The sequence below is a fragment of the Physeter macrocephalus genome, unplaced genomic scaffold (genome assembly GCF_002837175.3).
Source record: "Physeter macrocephalus isolate SW-GA unplaced genomic scaffold, ASM283717v5 random_16, whole genome shotgun sequence".
In the NCBI taxonomy this organism is placed as follows: domain Eukaryota; kingdom Metazoa; phylum Chordata; class Mammalia; order Artiodactyla; family Physeteridae; genus Physeter; species Physeter macrocephalus.
The window spans coordinates 204,956-225,000 of NW_021145303.1; the positions used below are offsets into that span (position 1 = coordinate 204,956).

General features: G+C 56.3%; 2 protein-coding genes across 8 annotated transcripts; both read right to left on the bottom strand.

The window, feature by feature from the left end:
* Positions 1-409: 409 nt before the first annotated feature.
* Positions 410-16,199, bottom strand: ADCY4 (adenylate cyclase 4). Of its 7 annotated transcripts, XR_003678059.2 has the most exons (27): positions 16,079-16,199; positions 15,579-15,783; positions 13,696-13,893; positions 13,421-13,582; positions 12,653-12,802; positions 12,064-12,212; positions 11,876-11,987; positions 11,022-11,149; positions 10,728-10,886; positions 10,341-10,473; positions 9,969-10,142; positions 7,417-7,460; positions 7,195-7,281; positions 6,947-7,016; positions 6,525-6,622; positions 5,786-5,870; positions 5,542-5,679; positions 4,781-4,891; positions 4,334-4,518; positions 4,041-4,125; positions 3,433-3,591; positions 2,015-2,161; positions 1,617-1,724; positions 1,385-1,499; positions 940-1,064; positions 653-855; positions 410-494 (listed from the first exon to the last, which is right to left on the bottom strand). XR_003678059.2 is itself a non-coding variant. In XM_007130031.4 (26 exons), exons 2-26 carry the CDS (start codon positions 15,735-15,737, stop codon positions 703-705), a joined length of 3,234 nt encoding a protein of 1,077 aa, XP_007130093.1. In that variant the 5' UTR covers positions 15,738-15,783; positions 16,079-16,199; the 3' UTR covers positions 532-702. The 7 variants fall into 7 exon arrangements, 4 of the variants coding, with proteins under 4 accessions (XP_007130093.1, XP_028339109.1, XP_028339111.1 ...); XR_003678060.2 differs by lacking the exon at positions 13,421-13,582 and having other exon boundaries at positions 13,618-13,893; XR_008616488.1 differs by lacking the exon at positions 16,079-16,199 and having other exon boundaries at positions 15,579-15,988.
* A 325-nt stretch (positions 16,200-16,524) lies between these two features.
* On the bottom strand, positions 16,525-19,741 carry RIPK3 (receptor interacting serine/threonine kinase 3; the record flags this gene model as incomplete). The annotated part of the gene is given in 9 exon segments (XM_028483318.1): positions 16,525-16,648; positions 17,346-17,511; positions 18,060-18,120; positions 18,264-18,623; positions 18,859-18,944; positions 19,055-19,132; positions 19,135-19,221; positions 19,424-19,487; positions 19,604-19,741. Coding segments are annotated over 9 exon segments (1,164 nt in total), but the record flags the coding sequence as incomplete, so codon positions are not given.
* Between the last annotated feature and the right edge of the window lie 304 nt (positions 19,742-20,045).

Sequence of the window (20,045 nt, forward strand, 5' to 3'; positions counted from 1 at the left end):
CGCGAAAAAAAAAAAAAAAGAGATATCTCCCATGGACCCCAGAATATGAGCAAGTGGGAATGAGCCCTGGATGCTTCAAGACCCACGTAATATCGGCAACTGTGCAGAAGGATACAAAAGGAAGCAGGGGGGAATCTGAGGGACCCGAGAACAGGAGACCCTCAAACTGTCTACAGGTCCTTGCTAGAAAGCATGGTGGGCCCGTTTGAGAACAGCAGCCAAAACAGGGAGGGACCTAATAGATTATTTCCCAGGCCTCCCGCCCATGCTACATAGTAAGCACATAACAGGTGCTTATTTAGTGTTTGTTGAATGAATAAAGATCAAATGACATTTTACTGGAGATTTTTTCCAGTATTTGTGGATGGGGAGCAGGAAAGGACAAGTCTTTGTTTTGAGTCATGTGGATAAAATCCTTTCGCTTCCAAGGGTACAAAACACTGGAATCACGTTGGCAGGCAGGCAGGAAGGCTGAGGCAGTCATCTTGCTGAGCCTGTGAGAAAGAATCGCTCCTTTTTAACACACTCATGTTCACACTTGCACGCACACACTCAGTTTGGCCTGAGAAGAAGCCATACTTCTGAGACGCGAGGAGAAGATGCTCCCCAGATATACTAGTAGCTTCTGACATCAATTCTAACCCAGACATACCAGAGTATCTTTATTGAGGATCTTATAGGTGGGAGGAGGGGGTGGGGTTCTCAGCCTAGGGTGGCTGAGGGAGGTCCAGTTCGTGTCAAATCTGTGTTCAGGAAGTAGGTGCAGAGCTGCCCTTTGCCTTTGACCTTGATGATGCCCCGGCTGTAGCAGGTGTAGCCTAAGGACTGCAGGGCGCAGGCTGTCTCTTCGGTCACCTGCAATTGGAGGGGGGTGAGCGAATGTGGGAGTGGCCCTATCCCTATCCCCCTGCCCCCATGTCTCCAATGTGGCTCCCTCACTTGGATCTTGCCCAGGACGCCTGTACTCTCCATTCGGCTGGCCACGTTCACCGTGTTGCCCCAGATGTCATATTGTGGTTTCTGGGCCCCAATCACTCCGGCCACTACAGGTCCGTGGTTTAACCCTGATAAGAGGTATGGTAAAGAGGGGTCCTGGGGGGGGATTTCGAGGAAGCGGAGGGGAAGATGAAGCTCAAGGAACTAGGGTGAAGGGCCTAGGGGCCTTGGAGAAAAGGAGGAGGGGCTGGAGGAGTGCGGCTTAGGGAAAGAATTGGATGGATCTCATAGCTTCTGGCCCAGCAGCTTCATGCTCCATCCCAAGGGGTGAGTCTGGAGGGGGCTCCCGGGGTGAGCTGGGGAGCAGCTAACAGAGGATTCGGGAGAGGGAGAGCTTGGGAAAGTGAGGAGGAGGTCCCAGACTGTCCCAGCAAGGGAGGGTCCTCACCCACACGCAAGCGGAAGTTGTTGAATGAGTGCTTGTTGATGACGTCCAGCTTAGACCCAAGGGCCACGGCAAACTCTACCATGGTGCCAAGGTGGCTGCAGCTTTGCTCAGCATCCTGGAAAAGGGCCGGCCCACCAGGATGGATCAATGAGGTCACAGGGATAAGGCCCACTTATGGGCCCACCAATGAGAGCCCGGACGAGGGTTAGTAGGAAATGAAGGGACGCTGTACCTGCTGAGCGTCCTGTCCAGAGGTGGCGTTCAAGCCTGTAGCTGCCATGTAGGTGCTGCAGATAGTTTTGATTTTCTCCACCCCACTGAACTTGGGCTTGGAGAGCAGCTGTACGGAAAGGAGGCTGTGTCCCCAGTCTCTCTTGCTCTCTCCCAGAAGCCCAGCCCCAGGATTTTGGAAGCTAAAGGACCAGTTGTGGGGTCAGGGATGGTGGCAGGAGGAGAGTTGGTAGTGGGCAGAGTTGCTGGGGAGGGCCGAGCTGGGGGATCAGAGGAGGACCAGGAGGACTGGGGAGGGAGGATGGGCCTCATGGCCGGGAGGGCGAAGTGGAAGGAGGGACTGGTGGGAAATTCTAGGATCCAGGTCATAGGGTCTGGGGGGACCTTTCAAGTTGTCACCTCATCAAAATCAGCAATTATCTCATTGAGCAGCCGCAGACACTCTAGCCCCTCATGGTTGATGCTGGATTCAGAGTAAAACTCCTTAAAGTCTGGGACTGAGGCGAAGAGGACACAAACACACTCGTAGGACTGGTGGTAGAGGTCCTGGGAGGGCAGGAGGTTGGGGTAAGGGGCTATGCCACGTTCTTCCCCCTTCTGGGTCCACATGGGTCCTCCTCCCTGTGTCCACACTCCTCCACCTTGGTTTAAGAAGGATCGGGAAGGAAGGAGAGGGGTAGGGCCAGGTTACCCCAGGGATGAGACTCAAGAGTTAAAGATTGGGTATCATTGCAATTCCAGGAGAGACAGAGGTTCAGAGTCAAGATCGCCTCACAGCAACGTGAAGGGAGTCTCTTTTGGAGCTGGGATCATGTCCATGGGAATGATCTGTATATCCTATCTTATTGCTGAAAAGTGTTAAGTCAGTTAAGACAGCTTACAAAGATAGCTACAGTTTGGAAGATAAAATGAAGCAATAATAGCCTCTAGAACTTTGAGAAAAGGATTTTGCTGTTCAAACTCAAAAAAAAAAAAAAAGAAATAATAGGAAAAGGGGGAGTCCTCATTAATCCTAGATTCTGGCTCTGAGCTTTCTAGTACCCAATGAGAAGACAGAAACAGGATCAGTTACCAGATTTCCGGTGTCTATAAGAGAAGAAACCAGGAGAAGCAGAGCTACTACTGATCTTGAGAGCAGAGAGCATGTGGTGAGGTAGAAGGCTGCGACATAGCCCCTGAGCCATTTCTTTTAACACCCTCTTGATACAGGCCAAGAGCATTTTCACAGCAGACAGTGTGAGGTGGTGGTGGTACAGAGAAGATGGTGCGGATATGTGAGTGACCTTCTGATCCTCTGACTGTAGCAAGATATTTGAGGATCTAGAGCAGCATCATTCAACCGAAGTTTCTGTGGTGATGGAAATGCCTATTATATGTGCCGCCCAATATGGCGGCCACTAGCCACGAGCAGCTGTCGAACACTTGAAATGTGGCCAGTGTGACTGAGGAAGTGGATTTTCTATTTTCATTAATTTCAATTTAAATGGCCACACAAGGCTAACGGCTACCATACTGGATAATGCAGGGCTAGAGAGATGGGTGGACTGTGTCCTTCACACAATTCCCATCGACACGCGATGAGGCTTCTGAAGTGTAGAGAGTGGCCATTAGAGAGGACACTCCTTCCAAGTAAGAACTTGGGATGTGGAGATTCTGTGCTCACCAAAGACAGAGCCTAAGATCTTGTGAAAATGGAGGCACCTGATAGGCACAGAGGCTCGGGCAGCCACCCAACCCATGGTACAGGAGTCCAGAGAGGATGGGCCAAGCCAAGACTTTCATCGTCTTGGGTTCAGGAGCTGGGGGTGGGGAGTCACCTCATTGCGCCGATTCTGGCCGATGAACTGGGGGGCTACGTGCGCGGGGAGCACATTCTCCAAGAGCAGCCGAGTCAGGTTTTCCATCGTCTCTGTCTCCTCCTGCTCCTGCCTCAGCTTCTTCTTCCACAGGAAGTCCAGGCGGCAGTAATACTCATTCTGGGGAGGGTCACCACGGGGTCATGGGAAGAGACAGTACAGGGGGAGCCCCAGCTCCTGAGTGTTCACCCCTCACTCCACGATGCTTAAAACCATACCACACCCCCAGTTTAGAGAAAAGGCTTAAGGTGCAACTCTGCCTGGGGAGACTGCCTTGAATCTAGATTCAAACTAGCGAGGACAGGAGTGGCAGCAGAGTTTTTCTTAAGCATGATTCTCCTAGGATGGGATGGGAGGGAGGAGGGGAGGGGAGAATGTGAGGGCGCTCCCCTCGGGGAGCGAAGGAGAAAGAAAGGGAGCAGGAAGGTTCACTTAGAAGCTTCTAATGGACCCACCATTTGGGCTCCACCCTGGAGAGGTGAGAATAAGGGAAAGACTAAGTCACATATATGGGGACCCCGCCTCACCCTTCCTAGGGAGGCCCTGGAGGGCTGAGCTGGAAGACTTACCTGCCGAGCCAGGACCAGGAGGGTGAAGAAGAAGATGAAGAAGGAGATTGCTCCCATCAGTTTAGGCTCCTTCAGCACCCCTGGCCTGAGGAGGCTACAGATCAGGGCTTCCCCTTTGCCCTGCCCCTTCTCGATGGCCTCTCCACCCCGCCCCCCCACCTCCCGCACCAGTGCCCACGTAGCCCTCGGCCTCCCTCTCCTTTTGCCCCGTGGGTGGTTCAGACAAAGAGATGGAAAGAGATCCGCTCTGTCCCATCGCAGCCTGTGCCCCACTGTGCAGCGGCCATGCGCACCTGGAGTCCGAGGCGCCCAGATAGAGGCGGGCGATGAGACAGTCGGACAGCCAGGCGTGGGAGCGCAGGAAGAGGGAGCAGGAGGCCGCCAGCCACAGCACGAGCAGCAGCAGCTTCAGCTCGAAGCTCAGGTGCAGGAAGAGGGAGCAGGAGAGGGAGCCCAGCGCGCAGCAGTGCACGGAGTACTGGGCGCCCGGCGGGGCGGTCAGGGGGAGGGGCATGTCCCGCGGGCAGCGGCGGGGGCGGGGCCTCCCCAGGGCTCCTGTCTTGTCCCTCCCAGGGTCCAGTCCTATCAGGAGGGCGGAGGGTGTCGGCCACACACACACACCCCGAGTGTGACTTATATCTGTCCCGGTCCACAGGATGAAGTGTTCTTCAACTGAGGGGTCGGGGAGGGGCGGAGGAAGGCTCTGGAGAAGGAGATTCAGGGCTGTGAGGGATACTCACTGGGACGCTGATGAGAGGCAGGGACCCAGGGAGCTCCCAGGAGAGGTTGGAAGCCGTGGAGGACACATTGGGAGCCCGGAAAGGGCAGCTGGATGCTGCCGGGAAGAAGACCTGCAGAAGGACACAGGAGCTGAGGCGGGCGGGCACAGTGGTGGCTTGTGCCGGGTTGCAGCTGACCCAGGGATGAGTTGCGGCCAGACTCCTCCAAAGGGGCGGAGCCTGCTCTCTCTGGTTGGTGAGGGAGCCTCGGCGCTGGGCTCCTCGCTGGCGGGGGCGGGGAGGGGGGCAGGGATTGGGGGAGGGCAGGGATTGGGGGAGTGGGTGTCCTGAGCACTAGTCTGTCATGGATCCACTGTGTGATCTTTTGCCAGCCACTTAACCTCTCTGGGCCCCAGCTTCTGCTTCTGTAACTTGGATGGGGGATGATTCCTAAGGTGCTTTTCAGGGATAGAATTCTAGGAATGATTCTAAGTTCTGAAAAATCAGCCAAACTCAGCTTACAAAATCAGTGAGTAAGGTAAGTAAGGAAGGTCTGCATACATAGAAAAAAGATAGGAAGGATATCCACCAAAGTGTTATTAACAATGATTATGCCCAGGTGGTAGGCTGTGGGCGACTATACTTTTCTTTTATACTTGTCCAACATTTCCAGCATCCCCTGGCCTTAGTCCAGCAGTCTGCCCAACTCCAGGGGTCCTCTTTCATCCTCTGGCAGGTCCAGCATGCCCTAATGGGGGTGCATAGGGCCCCCTCTCTCTCACCAGGCTGGTAATGGCCATGGAGAAGACGAGCAGGATGGTAGCGGTGCCCAGGGCAACTCGCAGTCCGGGCCGCGTGGCCACTAGGACAGACAGTGTGGGCAGCCAGTGCAGCATCTTGGGGCCTTTCAAGACACATTTCTGTGGAAGGAGCATGGGAGTCTTAGCCATGGGGCTGGGGCACCCACTGCAGGCCAAGTCGCGGTCAGGGCCCCAGCTCGCCACTCTGCCCCCAAGCCCACCTCACCGTCAGGTGCTCTGAGAAGCAGACGAAGAGGAGGAGGAAGAAGAGGAGGAAGGTGATGCTATAGGTGATGGTCAGAGCTGGGGGCCTAAAGAGAGACAAGAGCGAGGCCTTTAAGAGCCAGAAGAGGCTTTCTGTGCGCTAGGAGGGTGCCGTTCAGTCTGCTTGGGAGACATGGGGAAAAGTGGTCCTGGGGATCTGAACCGGCTGCCGATGAGGTCTAGGCTGATGAAAGGCATTACATGCTGATGATCTGGGAAAGCTGAGGGGTCACAAGGACAGTACTGGGATAATGTAGGGACAATATTGGAAGGGGACAGGGGACTCACAGAGTGGCCGAGGCTGCATCAGACTGGTCTCTGCGCTTTCAGGTCAAAGCTCTTTCATCTGGCTGAGTTTTCCTAGCAGTGAACTGGGAGTGAGGACCTACTCTCTAAGCTCATTTGCTGTGAGATTTGGACTTCTCAATGGGAACAAAACCTCCTTCATGGGACTGTTGTTAGAATTGAAAGACAGGTATGTGAAAATGCTTGGGGTACATAGAAAGTCCACAGGATGTAAGACAGTAAGATGAGGGCTACGATTACTAGTTCCCCAGACCACATATTTCCATTTCCTCTGTGGCTCAGTGCCCTGAGCCGAGGGGAAGTGGGCAAGGGAAGAAAGTGTGGGTCAGGGGTCTGGAAGAGCCAGGGGTTCTGTTTTTGAGAATCAGGGCTTCCCTTGCCTAGGGGTCTCTCACCTGTTTGTCACCAGCATCTGGATGATGAAGTTGGAGAAAAAAACCAGGAAGGTGCAGGCTACATAGTATTTGAAGGCGGGGAGTGCAGAGAGCCGATACTGGAAGGGAGGGGGTCGGTGGAGACAGGGCACCAGTGCTGCCCAACACCTTGAAGGTGTCAGTCCCAGGCAAGGAGTGGGTCCCCAGCCTCACTGTCCCCGCTCCAGTTCCGCCCCAGCTAGCCTCTACCTGTTCCCCAAGGAGCTGCCCTCCTCCCTCCCATCACCACCCAGTAATTCAATAGATGGGTATGAGCCCTTCACCCGCCAGGGTCACAAACTGGGCCGACCTGGGGAGGGGAGGTGGGACCACAGGGCCTGCTCCCTCCCCAGGGTGGAGGAAATGAGGTTGGGAAGTCCTATGGTGACATCCCCCCAGTCTACCTCTTTCTCCATCTCCTTCTCTCTGAAGTACAGTGTCAATGGGTTGAAGTCCTCTGACTGTTTCCACTGTCTGGTGGAGGGTGGGGGCAGTAAGCCCGGAAGAGGAAGGGGCAGGGAGGAGGGCGTGGTCAGGTGAGTCGAAGGGCTAGAGCTGGGAAGGCTCTCCCTTCCTTCCAGGTCCTACCACCCCTCCTCTACCACATGAGCCCAGGCCTTCAGCCCTCCCAGCCCTCTCCTGCTCTCCGTACTTCTGAGAGTTGAGCTGTTCGATGACTTGGAAGAACTTGGCATCCCCGGTGTCCAGTTCATCATCTAGCCCCCGGGGGGTACGGCTCCTGCACAGTGAGAGCCCAGCCTGTCACCAGGGAGATCCTCTAAAGCATCTGGGCAAAGCAGGAGCAGCCCCCCAGGGAGGATGGAGGTAGGTCACTGGGACAGCCCCACTGTCAAAGTTCTTCAGGCCTCCTCACCGGTCCAGGCTCCACTGGGGGCTGAAGGAAGACAGGGCCTTCTCCTGCAGGAAGAACACAGGGATGGGGGAAGATGAAAGATGGTGAGCATCCTCCACCATGGTGGAGCCTCTCTGCAGTGAGGCATTCCATTATCTACACCCGGCCTTGACTTGAGCATTTGACCTGGCTGCTTCCCTTGCCTCTAATGAACTCTCTCTCTCCATCTTTATCTCTCCCTGTATATCTCCATTTCTATCTCCATCTCCATCTCTATCTCTACCAAATCCCACCTGCCCTCAAGGGAAGGTTCGAACCATATTAACTTCTTCAAGCTTCCTCCTGACTCTTCGGACTCCCAGAGTCTCTCTACTCTCTGATTTCCTCATAGTTTCTATCACTTAGGAGGCAACCCTGGATCCTCTGTAGGCATGAGAGGCTGTTGATTCCTTGTCTCATCTTCCCTAAGGACTGCAACAGATTCCAAAGGCACTGACTTGCCCATCACCCCATGCCAAAAAATCCCTGTTGGTTGAAACTGGAATGGCAATGCAGAACACTCTGAATCTCCTGTGCCCTTTCGTGATGGTCAGGCTGAGCTGGGAGGTGGTGAGGGAGGGAAACGAAAATGAAGAAGAAAGGGAAAGAGGAAGAGAAACAAACCTGGTTACAGTCACTCTCTTCTGCACCAAAAGGAATACGCAACGTGTGCAGAGATGTGAGAAAGAGCACACAAGCAGGTGAAGACAAGCGCCAAGGAAGGGGGCGAAGATGTGTGGTGACCATCCTTCCCCACTCGCCTGGCTCATGTGAAGGAAGCAGGGTCACAGGGGGCCACATCATCCCCCAAACCAAAACCTTGTGTATGTGAGAGGAGCAGAGAGGGAGAGACATAGAGCGATTGAGAGGTATGTTCTAGGCATGGGGCCATCTATGCATCTATGCCTGATCCTTACTTTTTTCAGACTACCTACCTGCACCCCCCATCCCAGACCCCATGCCTGTAAGTTATCTGGAGGCAGGGAAAACATCTTATTCACTTCCGTCTTCTCAAGAACTAACCTAGTGCCTGCAACATAGTAGGTGCTCAAAGATAGTGGAAGGAAGGAAGGAAGGAAGGAAGGAATGGATGGATGGTAGCCACCACACAAATAGCACCCCTACTAGTAGGCTAAGTGTGATTCTCAGGATTCCTGACATTTGAATGAGATCCTGAGATATCAGGGGCTGAGAAGGGAGTCTCTGGGCTGGTGAGGTCCTGCCTCAGGAGATACCTTAGAGCAAGGGATTCCCACTCTGCCCTGAACTTCTTAGCCTGCATGCTAGTGGGGGGTTGGGGAGTTCCGGCATGGGTTCTGGGGGGCTTCCCCACCACGGGGATTGTACCCAATATTGTCTTACAGCCCCTGGGCTCCCGGCAAACCCCTTTCGACCCCACCCCCACTGGGAGGTCTCATCCTGCAATAGTCAGCTGGGTCTTGGGCTCTTCCTTCCTCTCCATCCTGCCAGCTTAGCCCTCTGTCTGCTCCCCTTCCCCAATTCTGAGGCTTGAAATTAAGCACTCAGCCGCTGAGCCACTGCTGCCAAGGTCCCCCCCCTCCCCGCTCCCCACTGTTCCCCACTGATCTCTGGCCTGCTTTCCTGCTGGATGGGAGAGGAGTGGGCATGGGACACAGAAAGGGTACTCTATAGGCACCCCATAGATTCAAGCAGGTCTACCTAGTAGAGAGGATTCTGGGAAGATCTGTGGATAGGTGGTCGGGAATGCTGAACAGGTTTTGGGCAGATCGGGTAAAATGGAGGAGAACGGGCTGAGGAATGTAATCCCAGGGCAAGCCTTTAGGGACATGGCCTGGGTCCCTGCATGAGGGCGTTCTGGCCACTTGTCATCAAGTACCAACCTCAAGAGTCGGCTGGTGGAGGAGATCCAGGCTCCTCCAGCAGCTGGTGAATCACTGACTACCTTGAAGTGCTATGCATAGATTAGCCAGTAACTGGCCCTGCCCTAACTTCCCCCAGACGAGGGGTAGCCCGGCTCCCCTCTCTCCCTCCCCCCATCCCGCCCACTCATGGTGATTTCCTTCTTCAAAGCCATGAGAGATTTTCACTGTCACCTCATTTTATCTGTGTACAAGTGTTGGAGAGTAGGGGCAACAAGCGATTCGCCCCGCCTTCCCGGTCCCATAGGGGACTGAAGAAGAGAGCGTGCAGCCGCAGGACTGAGCTAAACAGAGACACTTCCTGGTGGGAATAGGTGTGCAGCACTGGCCTCAGAGTGAGGAGGAAGTATGGTACCAGGGGAAGGGGCTTTCCTGAGTAGAGGCTGGGGAGCAAGGGACATGGTGTCTGTGGGATCTTGGGTCGTCTCTGAGCTGAGCTCAGAGGGCAGTCATCTTTGCCCTTTCTCTGGAAAGAAGGGCAAGGAAGGTCCTGAACCAGTAAGTAGGGTGACCAGAAAGTTCGGGACCTTGTGATGTCAAGTGACTCACTGGTGCTGGGGGCGGGAGGGGCTGGAAGTGGACAATGGGGGTGGGTTTACGTAAGTGCTGGGCTCATGAAGGAGGTGCACGTACTGGGAGAGGGGTGGAGGTGGACACAGGGCTCTCCACATGGCTCAGGTGGGCGAAAGGCTTGGCTGCACCCCAGGACTCCAGGTAGCGGGTCATCAGCAGTGACGGACGCATCTTGGGGCCCTCAAGAGAGGACAGCAACCCGCCTGCAGTGCCCTTCTCGTCCTCTTCCTCAGCCTGGGGCACATGAGGGCTGAGAGTCAAGATCACAGACCCTTCCCCATTCTCCCCACACCCCTTAAAGGCTTGTGTCCCCTCCCCCACGATACACTCTTCAGGACATAGGAGCTCAGTCTCTGGCATGGAAGAGATCGAGCCCATTGGCTGTGGATAGTTAGGGTGGGCCAGCCCATGGGGTCCAGGCTGGGCTCTTACCCGGGGATCGATGACAAGGTAGGTCGGCTCCCCTAGCTCCCGAAGGTATGGGTCCCCGTGTTCCATGGCTGCATCCTCCACAGCATAAGCCCCTGCCAGCAGTGCCAACGTAGCCCCTGTGATATGTACTCGTCTGGAAGAAGGGGGCGGTGGGAATCAGAAGGGAGGGCTTCCAAATCTCTCATTTCTTTCGAGGATCATTCCTGGAGGTCTGACTTCAAGCAAGGCCCTGTGCTACAGGAGGTGTCTCCCAGCTCCCCTCCCGGTACCCCAGGATCTCCCCGAGCCCCACTTGGGGACATGCCCATTTTAAAGAACTATGAAAATCAGGCATGTGGGAGGCCTGACTGGGCTCTTGCTAGAGCCTGCTGGAGCCCCAGCTCTCACCCTGGCACTCCACTCGCCTCCATGTGGTTGGCCAGAGTGACGTCATGCGACCAGACATCATACTGCCATTTCTGCAGCCCGATGACCCCGCAGAGCACGCTGCCCGAGTGCACACCCACGCGCATGTTGATATCCACGCCGGTGGCTGCCCGAAGTTTCCTGAGCGGAGTGTGTGGAGAACAGTCTGAGTGCTGCCTTCAGCCCTACCCATGCAGCACCCCTCCCTCTCTCCGGGATGACTTCCACTACCCTACCTGCCCCCACCCCACATCCATCCTGCCCACCCGAGCTGACCTGATGGCCCGGCACATGTCCAGCCCCATGCGCACGCAGTTGATGGCGTGGTCTGGCAGCGAGAGCGGCAGCCCGGAGACACAGTAGTAACAGTCTCCCAGGATCTTGATCCGCATGCATTCATGCTCCTGGGGGAAGGGTGTACAGGGGGAGGGGGACACCTGGTTAGTGGTCAAAGGAGGCAAGAGGGAGTTGGGAAAAGTGGGAGCAAATGTGGTATTCCTGAAGAACTTCTGAGGTTGGGATTGTCTAGGTCAGATCTAGGGACTCTCTTAACTTGATACGGGGCTGGCTGAGGTCTCCTATGTGGGTGTCTTTCTCAGAAGGGCTTCTGAAAGGTTGGGATGTCTGTGGCTCTCTCCAGCTTTGGCATGTGTAGCATGTATCCAGATTTGAGCATATGAAAGCCACCTCAGGATTGAGGGTTTTTTTGGAGGGGACACCCAAGATTAAGTTGCTTAGGGGCATCCCTGGGGACTGAGAAGGTAGCTGGGCTGAGGATGCAGAGGGCAGAGACTTCCCTTGGAAGGGCCTCCTAATGTTAGTGCATCAGAAAAATCTATCTAGATTTGTTTGCAGTGTCCAGAGACACCTATGCTGGGGCTCAGAGCCTGTTTGGGGGTGTTGTGGTTGGGGCATCTGTGAGGATGTTGAAAGATCTCTCCAGGTTTGAGGTGTGCAGTGAGCAGTTCCATACCTGGGGATATTTGAGAGGGTTTCCTCCCTGCAGTGGAGTATCTGGGAGCCCACATGGACTTGGAAGTGGGACTGGGATCTTATAAGGCAGGATTTTCCCTCGCAAGGGCCTCTCCAGGGTGGGGAGTTGGAAGGTGGGGAAGGAAGCCCCCTCTGACCTTGGCGATCTGGTCGAACTTGCCAAAGAGCTCGTTAAGCATAAGCACCAAGTCCTTAGGAGAGCACTCACTGGCCAGCCGCGTGAAGCCCACGATGTCAGCATACAGCACGCTGGGCAGGGCAGAACGCATCAGTGGGGCTGGGGGCTCAGCCCACATTCCCTCCCATCTGCCATCCTTCCTTATACCTCACTCCCTGGTGCCTCTTGACATAGAGGCTGTGGAAGTTGTTGGTGCTCTCCGGCCGTGACCCCTGTCCAGCCTGCAGCCGTGCCATGATCTCCGCCTTCATCTCTCGGGCCAGGTAGGCAGGAAGGATGGACAAGAGAAGGTGTTCCTGGGGGAGGTGACTGTGAGCACCAACACTCCTACCCCTAAAGCCAGGAGCCTCAACCCCCCAAACCCTCAGGAGCCCACAGACTTCCCCAGCCCCAGAGGTGTTCCCAGGGCGCTGGCCCAGGTCCTCCCCACCACCTACAGCCGGGCGCCAGCCCTGCCCTGCGCTGATCACCTTTAGGGACTGAACTTCCAGCACCAATACCGGAATTAGAGCCCTTCGTTTAGTATCACAACGTTCTAAAAGGCTTTCACAAGCTTCAGTTTGCTTGAGCCTCACAGCGGCCTTCCAAGGTGGGCGATAGCCACATTTTACAGAGGAGGAAACAGAAGGTCAAGCGACCCTCCCAAAGTCATTCAGCTTCCAGAGCCCGGCTGTGTGATCTAAACAACTCCTCTCTCCGAGCCCCGGTCCCTCCCGGCCTCCCGGGCCCAGCGGACCTGGTGCTTCTTCTCGGTGTCGAGTCTCCGGCGGGAGTGCAGGGAACTAAGCGCCTCCCGGAACGTGGCGCGCAGCGCGCGCTCCATCAGCGCCTTGTGGTATGCTCCGGCCACGTTCCCGCACAGGAACAACACCGCGTTTGCTGCCAGCTGTGGGGAAGGGTCAGCCTCAGAGGGCGCTGCACCCCGGGGTCGGGGGGCTACTGTGTGTAGCTGGATTGGTCTCTGAGAGGGCTGAGGAGGACTCTGCAGTTAAGAGACCGAAGTATTTCGAGGCAACGGGTGCCACACTGTGGGACCCACAGGGGGCACTTCTCCTCCCTCCCCCCTCCCCCCCGCCCCAAGCAGACTCTTGGCTGCTGCACCAACACAGCCTCTTAGGTCTAGAAACCTTTGCACGTACGTTTCCTCTGCTGGGAATACCACTTCACCATCCCCACCCGCGCCGCAGCACAACACTACTCAAGCTCCAATTTTTACATTCTCTGTGATGGTTCCGTCATCCACATCTGTCCCCACCACCCCGGTCCCCTGGCGAACTCCCTTCCCCTTGGGCCCAGAGCCCTCTTCTGGCGTTTGCAGGCATCGCGCTGCGCTCTGTACCAGCTCCAAGAGGGCACGGTCGGGGTCTGTGTTTGTACCCTGCGCCCAGCGTTGCGCCCTGCCTTGGAGTCACAGCTCATCAATCGGTTGGTGAATTCCCAAAGGTAGCGAGTAGCGCCCAGCGGAGCCAGCCTCGGACGCAGCCTGTGCTCCCTGCGTGCTCACCTGCGGCAGCAGCGCGGGCTGTGAGTCCGGCTGAGGCCCAAGATACAGCCCGAGGACCAGCAGGTGTGAGAGTGAAGAGGCGAGACCCGCGGCGGCGGCGTCCCGCATGCCCAAGGGCAACATGGCATACACGGTGAAGATGACAAAAAGGAAAAAGGACACCTGGGGGAGACGGGCGCGGGAAGTTGCACGCTTACACTGCTGCGCGGCTCCTCGGGGCCTGGGTGCGCGTTGGAGGCCCGGGAGTCCCCTCCCCACTGCTCGGCCTGCCTCACCTGGTCCCAGGCGCTCACCACGCCCCCGGTGAAGAGGAAGCCGTGGCCTAGCGCGAGCAGCGCTGCCCACACGAGGCCCGACAGGGGACGCGTCCAGCGCTGCAGTCGCTGCTCGCGGGAAGCCAGGCCCAGCAGCAGCGAGAAGCCGCCCAGCCCGCACAGCATAGAGGTCAGGAAGCCCGGGTCTGAGGCCAGCTCCTGGGGGGGAGGGGGTACATGAGGCAAGATTGGAGTGTGGAGTTTGGGGAGCTTGTCCAAGGAGATGAGGAGTGGGCAGTCCCTCAGACCCGTTCTGAAAACTGTTTCAAACCCAAGTAAGAAAAGCAGGTAGGGCACCTTCACTTGCCATTCATATTAGGTTGAACCACATGAAATTGCTGATAATCTGGTGTTTTGTGTTTTTTTTTTGAGTTTAAGATGCTGCCTTCTCCCTCTCTCTCTTTTTTCTTTTTTAACATCTTTATTGGAGTATAACTGCTTTACAATGTTGTGTTAGTTTCTGCTGTATAACAAAGTGAGTCAGCTATATGCATACGTATATCCCCATATCCCCTCCCTCTTGCGTCTCCCTCCCAACCTCCCTATCCCAACCCTCTAGGTGGTCACAAAGCACCCAGCTGATCTCCCTGTGCTATGAGAGCCAGCAGTCTCCTGTGATTCAAACTACTATCTCACTGGCTTGCTGCAGGGAGACTGAACCTTGGGCCATCTACCCAGAAGACCTGGCTCCAACCTCATATTGGCCATTTGTGAATCCAGGAGCTTTCTGAGCCTCAGTTTTATTGGAACTAAAGCACCCCTCCCACCCCCACCTGGGATCCCAAAGCAAGTGAGAAATTCCAGCTCACAGAAGGCACTTAGGCATGAGTGTAGCCAAATCTGGTCAATTTGCTGGGGAGATTCCCTGCCCGAGGCCGAGGCTTGGAGTTTCAGGCCCCGCCTGCCCCCCGATCCCAAGCAGAGCTTGGGCAGGGGGGCGCCCAGAACCTCCCTTGCCTGCCTGGGAGCTGGATCTCGCCATCACCTCAAGGCGTAGAAGCCCCCCACTCCCACCCCGTCTCCACTGTTTGTCCCCACCTCTTCCTGGACTTGCAGGAGGACGGGCAAGGATTGGTCACATCCAGTGGTTTGCCCACCTTGCCTCCGAAATGTGAAAAGAAAACTTGGAGCAGGATACTTCCAGAAGTGGAATTGAAGATCCCCTTTGCCCCCCCACAAAAGAAACTGGAAACAGGTTCATTTTGGAACTAAATGAGAGCGGGGTGTAAAGTGTCTTCTGGGACTCTGTGGGTACAAATGCCCCACGGCCCCTAAGAGGGAAAGAAAACCAGGAAGCAGATTCCCACAGGGCCCAGTGTAATTCCACCACCCACCCCACCCCCCCGCCGGAAAACTGGAAATTCCGGTGTTGGATTTATTCTAGGACCAGTAGATCACAGAAGCTTGTAAGGTCTGAGGTCTGTCAGTACCCGCAGAGAAATGAGAAGCCTCGAGGGCTCAGCTATCTCCTTGTGTAGACCCGGAGACTGTGGCCCAGAGACGCAGAGCGACTTGTGCGGGGTCACTGCAGTTCCTAGCAAGGTCTAGCACTTGTTTCCCGGGTCCCAGCCCAGAGAGCACAGTGAAAAGAAGATCCACGTGGGACTACCCTGGTGGTGTCCAGCGGTTAAGACTCCGTGCTTCCAATGCAGGGACCTAGGGTTTGATCCCTGGTCGGGAACTAAGATCCCACACGCTGCAAGGCGCGGCCGAAAAAAGAGAAAAGAAAAGAAGACCCACACGTCCCAACCCTGAAAATGCCCCCGAGGCAGTGACCCTCCCGCTGTCCCCGAGGAGGCACCCTGCACTGGAGCCCCGCTCCCTGCCCCCCGCCCCCAACTCACCCTGCCGCTGGCCCAGGCAACAGCGAGCAGCGCCAAGAGCCCGAAGAGCACTATCACCAGCAGCAGTAGCAGCAGTGGGTACTGCTGGCTCAGGCTGTAGTAGGTCTCGTAGAAGAGGTCTTCGCTGGGAGGCGGCCGGGGACTGAAGAGGCGGGCCATGGTCTCCCCTGCCCACAGCTACACCGCCTTGGGGTGACCCCTGAGGCTGAGGGGGGGCCAGGGTGGGTTACTGTCTGAGGCCCCAGCCAGCCCCAGCTGTGCCGTCCTCACCAGGTCCAAGCCGCTTGCGCCCGGACCTCCCAACCTCGCTATCCCACCTCCTCCCAGGCACTCCCTGTGGCCTCCCTGCCTTCTCCCAGTTGGCAGTGAAGGGACTGCTCGATCCTTTGCTCCTCCTTCCTCAAACCCAGACTGCAGAGGTGCTCTAGCAAAAGCCAAGGGCACAGGATTTAAGGGTTGAAGCAAAGGAGCCCCGGCTACCCCCCTTTCCCCCAACTCACTGCCGCAGCTGAACGGGCTAACCCCAGGGCAGGTTTCGGAGTCACACTGGCTGCTAGGCTATTAGCTCTGAGCCCCGGGCAACAGGCACTTCCCTCCCGGCGCCTCGGCGCCCTCCCACTTCCCCGGTGGGACAGCCCGGCCCTTCCTGTGCCCTAGCCGGACTCCGCAGGCCTCCTCCCCCACTCTGATTGTCTCTCCTAACTCCACAGCCTCCCCACATCTGCCCGCTCAAGGAAGAGGAACGCGGACCACGGGGGAGACGCAAGGGGTGGGGTGGGCTGAGCCAAGCGTCAAATGTCAAAACGGGTTCAGAACCTTGGATGTGGGGAGACTGAGGGTGGGCTGGAGCGCAGGCTGGCAAGGATGCAGGGAAGAAGACCATGGTGCCATACGGGGGCTAGGTTCTAGGTCAGGATGGGAGGCGATCATTCCCTGCTCCTCCAGCCTAGATGGCAGCGCTGTGGCCGTATCTGAGTGGTCCATACTCCAGTGGTGTCCAGCTCCAGGGGAGGGGCACATCTGCGTGTAGCTTTGTGGACCCGTCGTCGTTGTCCGCTCCCAGACACCAGCTGAGAATCAAAGGGTTCCAGTGCCTCCACGGAAGCAATGTGTGCATGGGTGTATGCAGCGGAGGGAGGTGGTAGTATGGGGGTTGACCTACGAGAGACTAGGGGCATCATGCAGGGCCAAGATGTGCTGGGGTCTGCGAATTCCCATGGCGAGCCCCCTCCCCAGGACTCCACTGCCAAGTCTCCACAGCCCAGAAAAAGGTGGTGGCAGGACCACAGCTTCTGTCCTCAGGGTTTGGTTTAGGGTGGGGTCTGGGCCTGCTCTACAGGAAGTGCTCTGCCCTGAGATTAGAGCTGCCCAGGAGCCAGACCTCCAGGATTCCTTCCTGCCGCCGCCAGCTGGGCCCTGACCTTGTGTGGCACAACTCTGCCCACCTACAGCCCTCAGCACCCCCCTTCGGGCCCTAGCCAGACACCGAAGTGCCTTCTACTCCCTCGATGTCAGCTGCTCCACCTCTCATCCACGTCCCCTCTCGCCCCTGGCTGAAGCTTTAGCCTCGTTCGTGGTGCTTTGGTTACAATTCCACCACATTTATTGACTCCTGGGGCCACAAAGACAGTTCGGATGCAGGCCTGATGGCCCTCAGAGAAAGTCTAGGCTAGCTGCCTCAAGTCCAGGAGGCAGTTTAGAAGCTGCTTCAATTCCTGCTATTATGATAACCAGCCCTGTGGCCCACTCCGGGCTTCGGGTTCTTGCCGTCCTTCTTTTGAACCTATTCCTTGGGGGGTGCGCTGGGGGCCCCTATCCATGCCCCGAGGTGCCAGGCCCTGCACGGATGAGGAAGTTCTTCCTTGTATAATCATATGGTTGTTGTTTCCAATCTGTACCCCTTGGCTATGAAGTATGGTAGGAAACCGTGGCCCTTTAAGAGAAAGAGTGATGACGGTGGGAGGGTTAAGCGCTCTGGAGACTCAAAGTGAGGAGGAGTAGCAGGGTGGAGAGGCAGTGGCACCTCGTGTCACCCTGGGGAAATGCAAGTATGGGGTCTCTGGGCCTGCCAGTGACTGGGACAAGGTGTGCCTTCAGCCTTCCTCCTCAGGCTGCACCTTCAGAATTGGCTTTGCAGAAGCTCAAGAGGAGTGGCAACTAACATCTGAGACTCTGATATTTGGGACTGTTCTGATGGGAAACCCTCTGGGCATACATGGCAACAATGGAATGGAATTCAGGGGTTCACAGAGTTGGTGTCGGGGAAAGTCAGAAGGCTCAGGGGCAAATCCAGGCTTTGCTGTGTGACCTCAGTGGATGTCAGCTTCTTCATTTATAAAATGAGAAAGTTGGGTTAGGTAGCCTCTAGCCCTTTCTCATTCCCCTCCCCAAGTATCCTGGATCTATATTTGGTCTTGAGGAAGAAGGTGGTGGAAGAATTGAGCAGGGGAAAGGAAGGAGGAAGGTGTGGGGAGTGGGTACCTGGTACTGGATTTGGCCCTGGCGCCCTGGGAGGCCAGTTGGTGTCACGTCTCTCAGCCCCCTGCAAACAACACAGGGCTCTCAGGCCCCCTGTCCTGGGCCTTGTTCCCCTACTGAAGACCCCCTCAGCCCCAAGTCTCCCCTAGCAAGGGGACAGGATTCACAGGAGTCCTAGTGCATCCCCTAGTCCTACCAATGTCTCACCCGATACCCCTGGGGTCCAGGACCTGGGGTCCAAGCTGAGGTAGGGCTGGGCTTCTGGTTTCTGACAGGTAAGGTCTCTGGATTTTGAGGAGGTCAGGCTGTTGAATCTGAAGAGGTCTCTGCTGTCCAGGCAGGCTGAACTTGCCCTCTCTGGGCCCTGATGCTCTCAGGAAGGTTTGTACATTTTTCAGGAACAGACCTGGGGTACCCCTCCAGATTCAGGTTCATCATTTCAGAGACCATGGAATCATGGCTTCCTGTGGTTCCCCCAGGGCCATCCATTTCTGTACTTTCCAGGCCTGGCTTGAGGACAGACAACAACCTGCTGCCGCCCCTGTGCTCAGACAGGAACTCCTTTACCTCCAAGGATGGGGAGCTGGCTGGGCATGGAGGTGGGAGAGCCAGAGCAAACCCAAGGGAGGAGTCTCTTGGTCCATATCTATTGCCTGGGAACTCAGGGATGGGGCAGGGACACAGGGGACAAGAGTCAAGGCTTAGAGAGCAGTGGTCAGTGGGGAGTCATTGGGTGGCCAAGGGAGCCACGTTGTGCCATCCTGCCCAGCTCCTAGGTGGGGTGAGGGCGTTGGGCACTCACTGTGGAGACTGCAGCATTCATCTTTTTACCAGATACATCTCCTTTCTTTACCAGATCGAGGACTTTCTGGGTGTTTGGTCGGCATTCTGGAGAGAAGGCAGAGTGGGTGGCAGGTGAGCAAAACTTCTTTTCCAGTGAAAAGCCCCTGCTGACAGATCCAGGCCTACCTCAAGTGCCAGCTAAGTGGCCAGCGCACCTTGGAAGGAGGGCCTCTTCTGGGGCTCATGGCTCCAGCAGTGCTGCATTAAATCCTTCAGTACTTCCAAGCCAGGATCTCAGGGCCAGACTGGGGCAGCTCAGTCAATGCAGGCCGGATCTGCCTCTCACACACTGCTTCCCGCAGCAGTGATTTATGGTCCACTACTGGGGTGTGGGTGTAAGGAGAAGGCATTCAGAGTATGAAGGCCACCTGCGCCATCACGGAAAGGGGCAGGGAGTATAGGAGACGTGAGGAGGGAGTAGGGCCGTCTGAGCAGGTAAACAGGAAGAGGAGGGCTTGAGGATTGGGGGTTTGGGGGAGAGGGCACCTGAGGTGAAGGATCCCAGAGTCTGCTTAGAGTTTTACTCTCAGCTTCTCTTCCGGCTAGCACTGCCCACATTAGGATCCCGAAGTTGCAGGAGACATAAAGCTGAGGCCTGAACCAACTGCTGACAAGACTCCTTTCCATATACCATCCCTTAGAAGGACCCAGAGAGGTGTAGAAATTGGGGATGTATGTTTGGAGTGGGTACCTTACCTGTAGACATCACTGGCCATGGAGGCCTTCCAGTTTATATCAGCCAACAGTTCTGGGGCCAAGTAAGCTGGGGTGCTCCCTGACTCCCCAGATCCTGCCCCAGACTGTCAGCCTCCCAGAAACGTGGACAGGCCCAAATCTGCCAGCTGCAAAAGGAGATAAGAAGGAAGAGATAGGGGATGGACAGGGCCTAGCAGCCTCCAGAATCCTTTCCTCTCCCCCACAGAGGTGCAGGCCCTTCTGTGCCTGCACAGATATTATGGTCCCAGCCTTGTAAAGGGGGTGTGGAGTGTTAGCGGAATGGTAGGACCAGTGGGGCTCCTGGTTGGAGGTCTGGGTCCCCCGCTCCATGGGGCTGGGTCAAGGTCTGAGTCTCCTGGACTAGGTCAGCCACGGGTCTTTGGAGGGCCCCGTGGGGTGGACCCATGGAACTGACCATGTTGGCCAAGG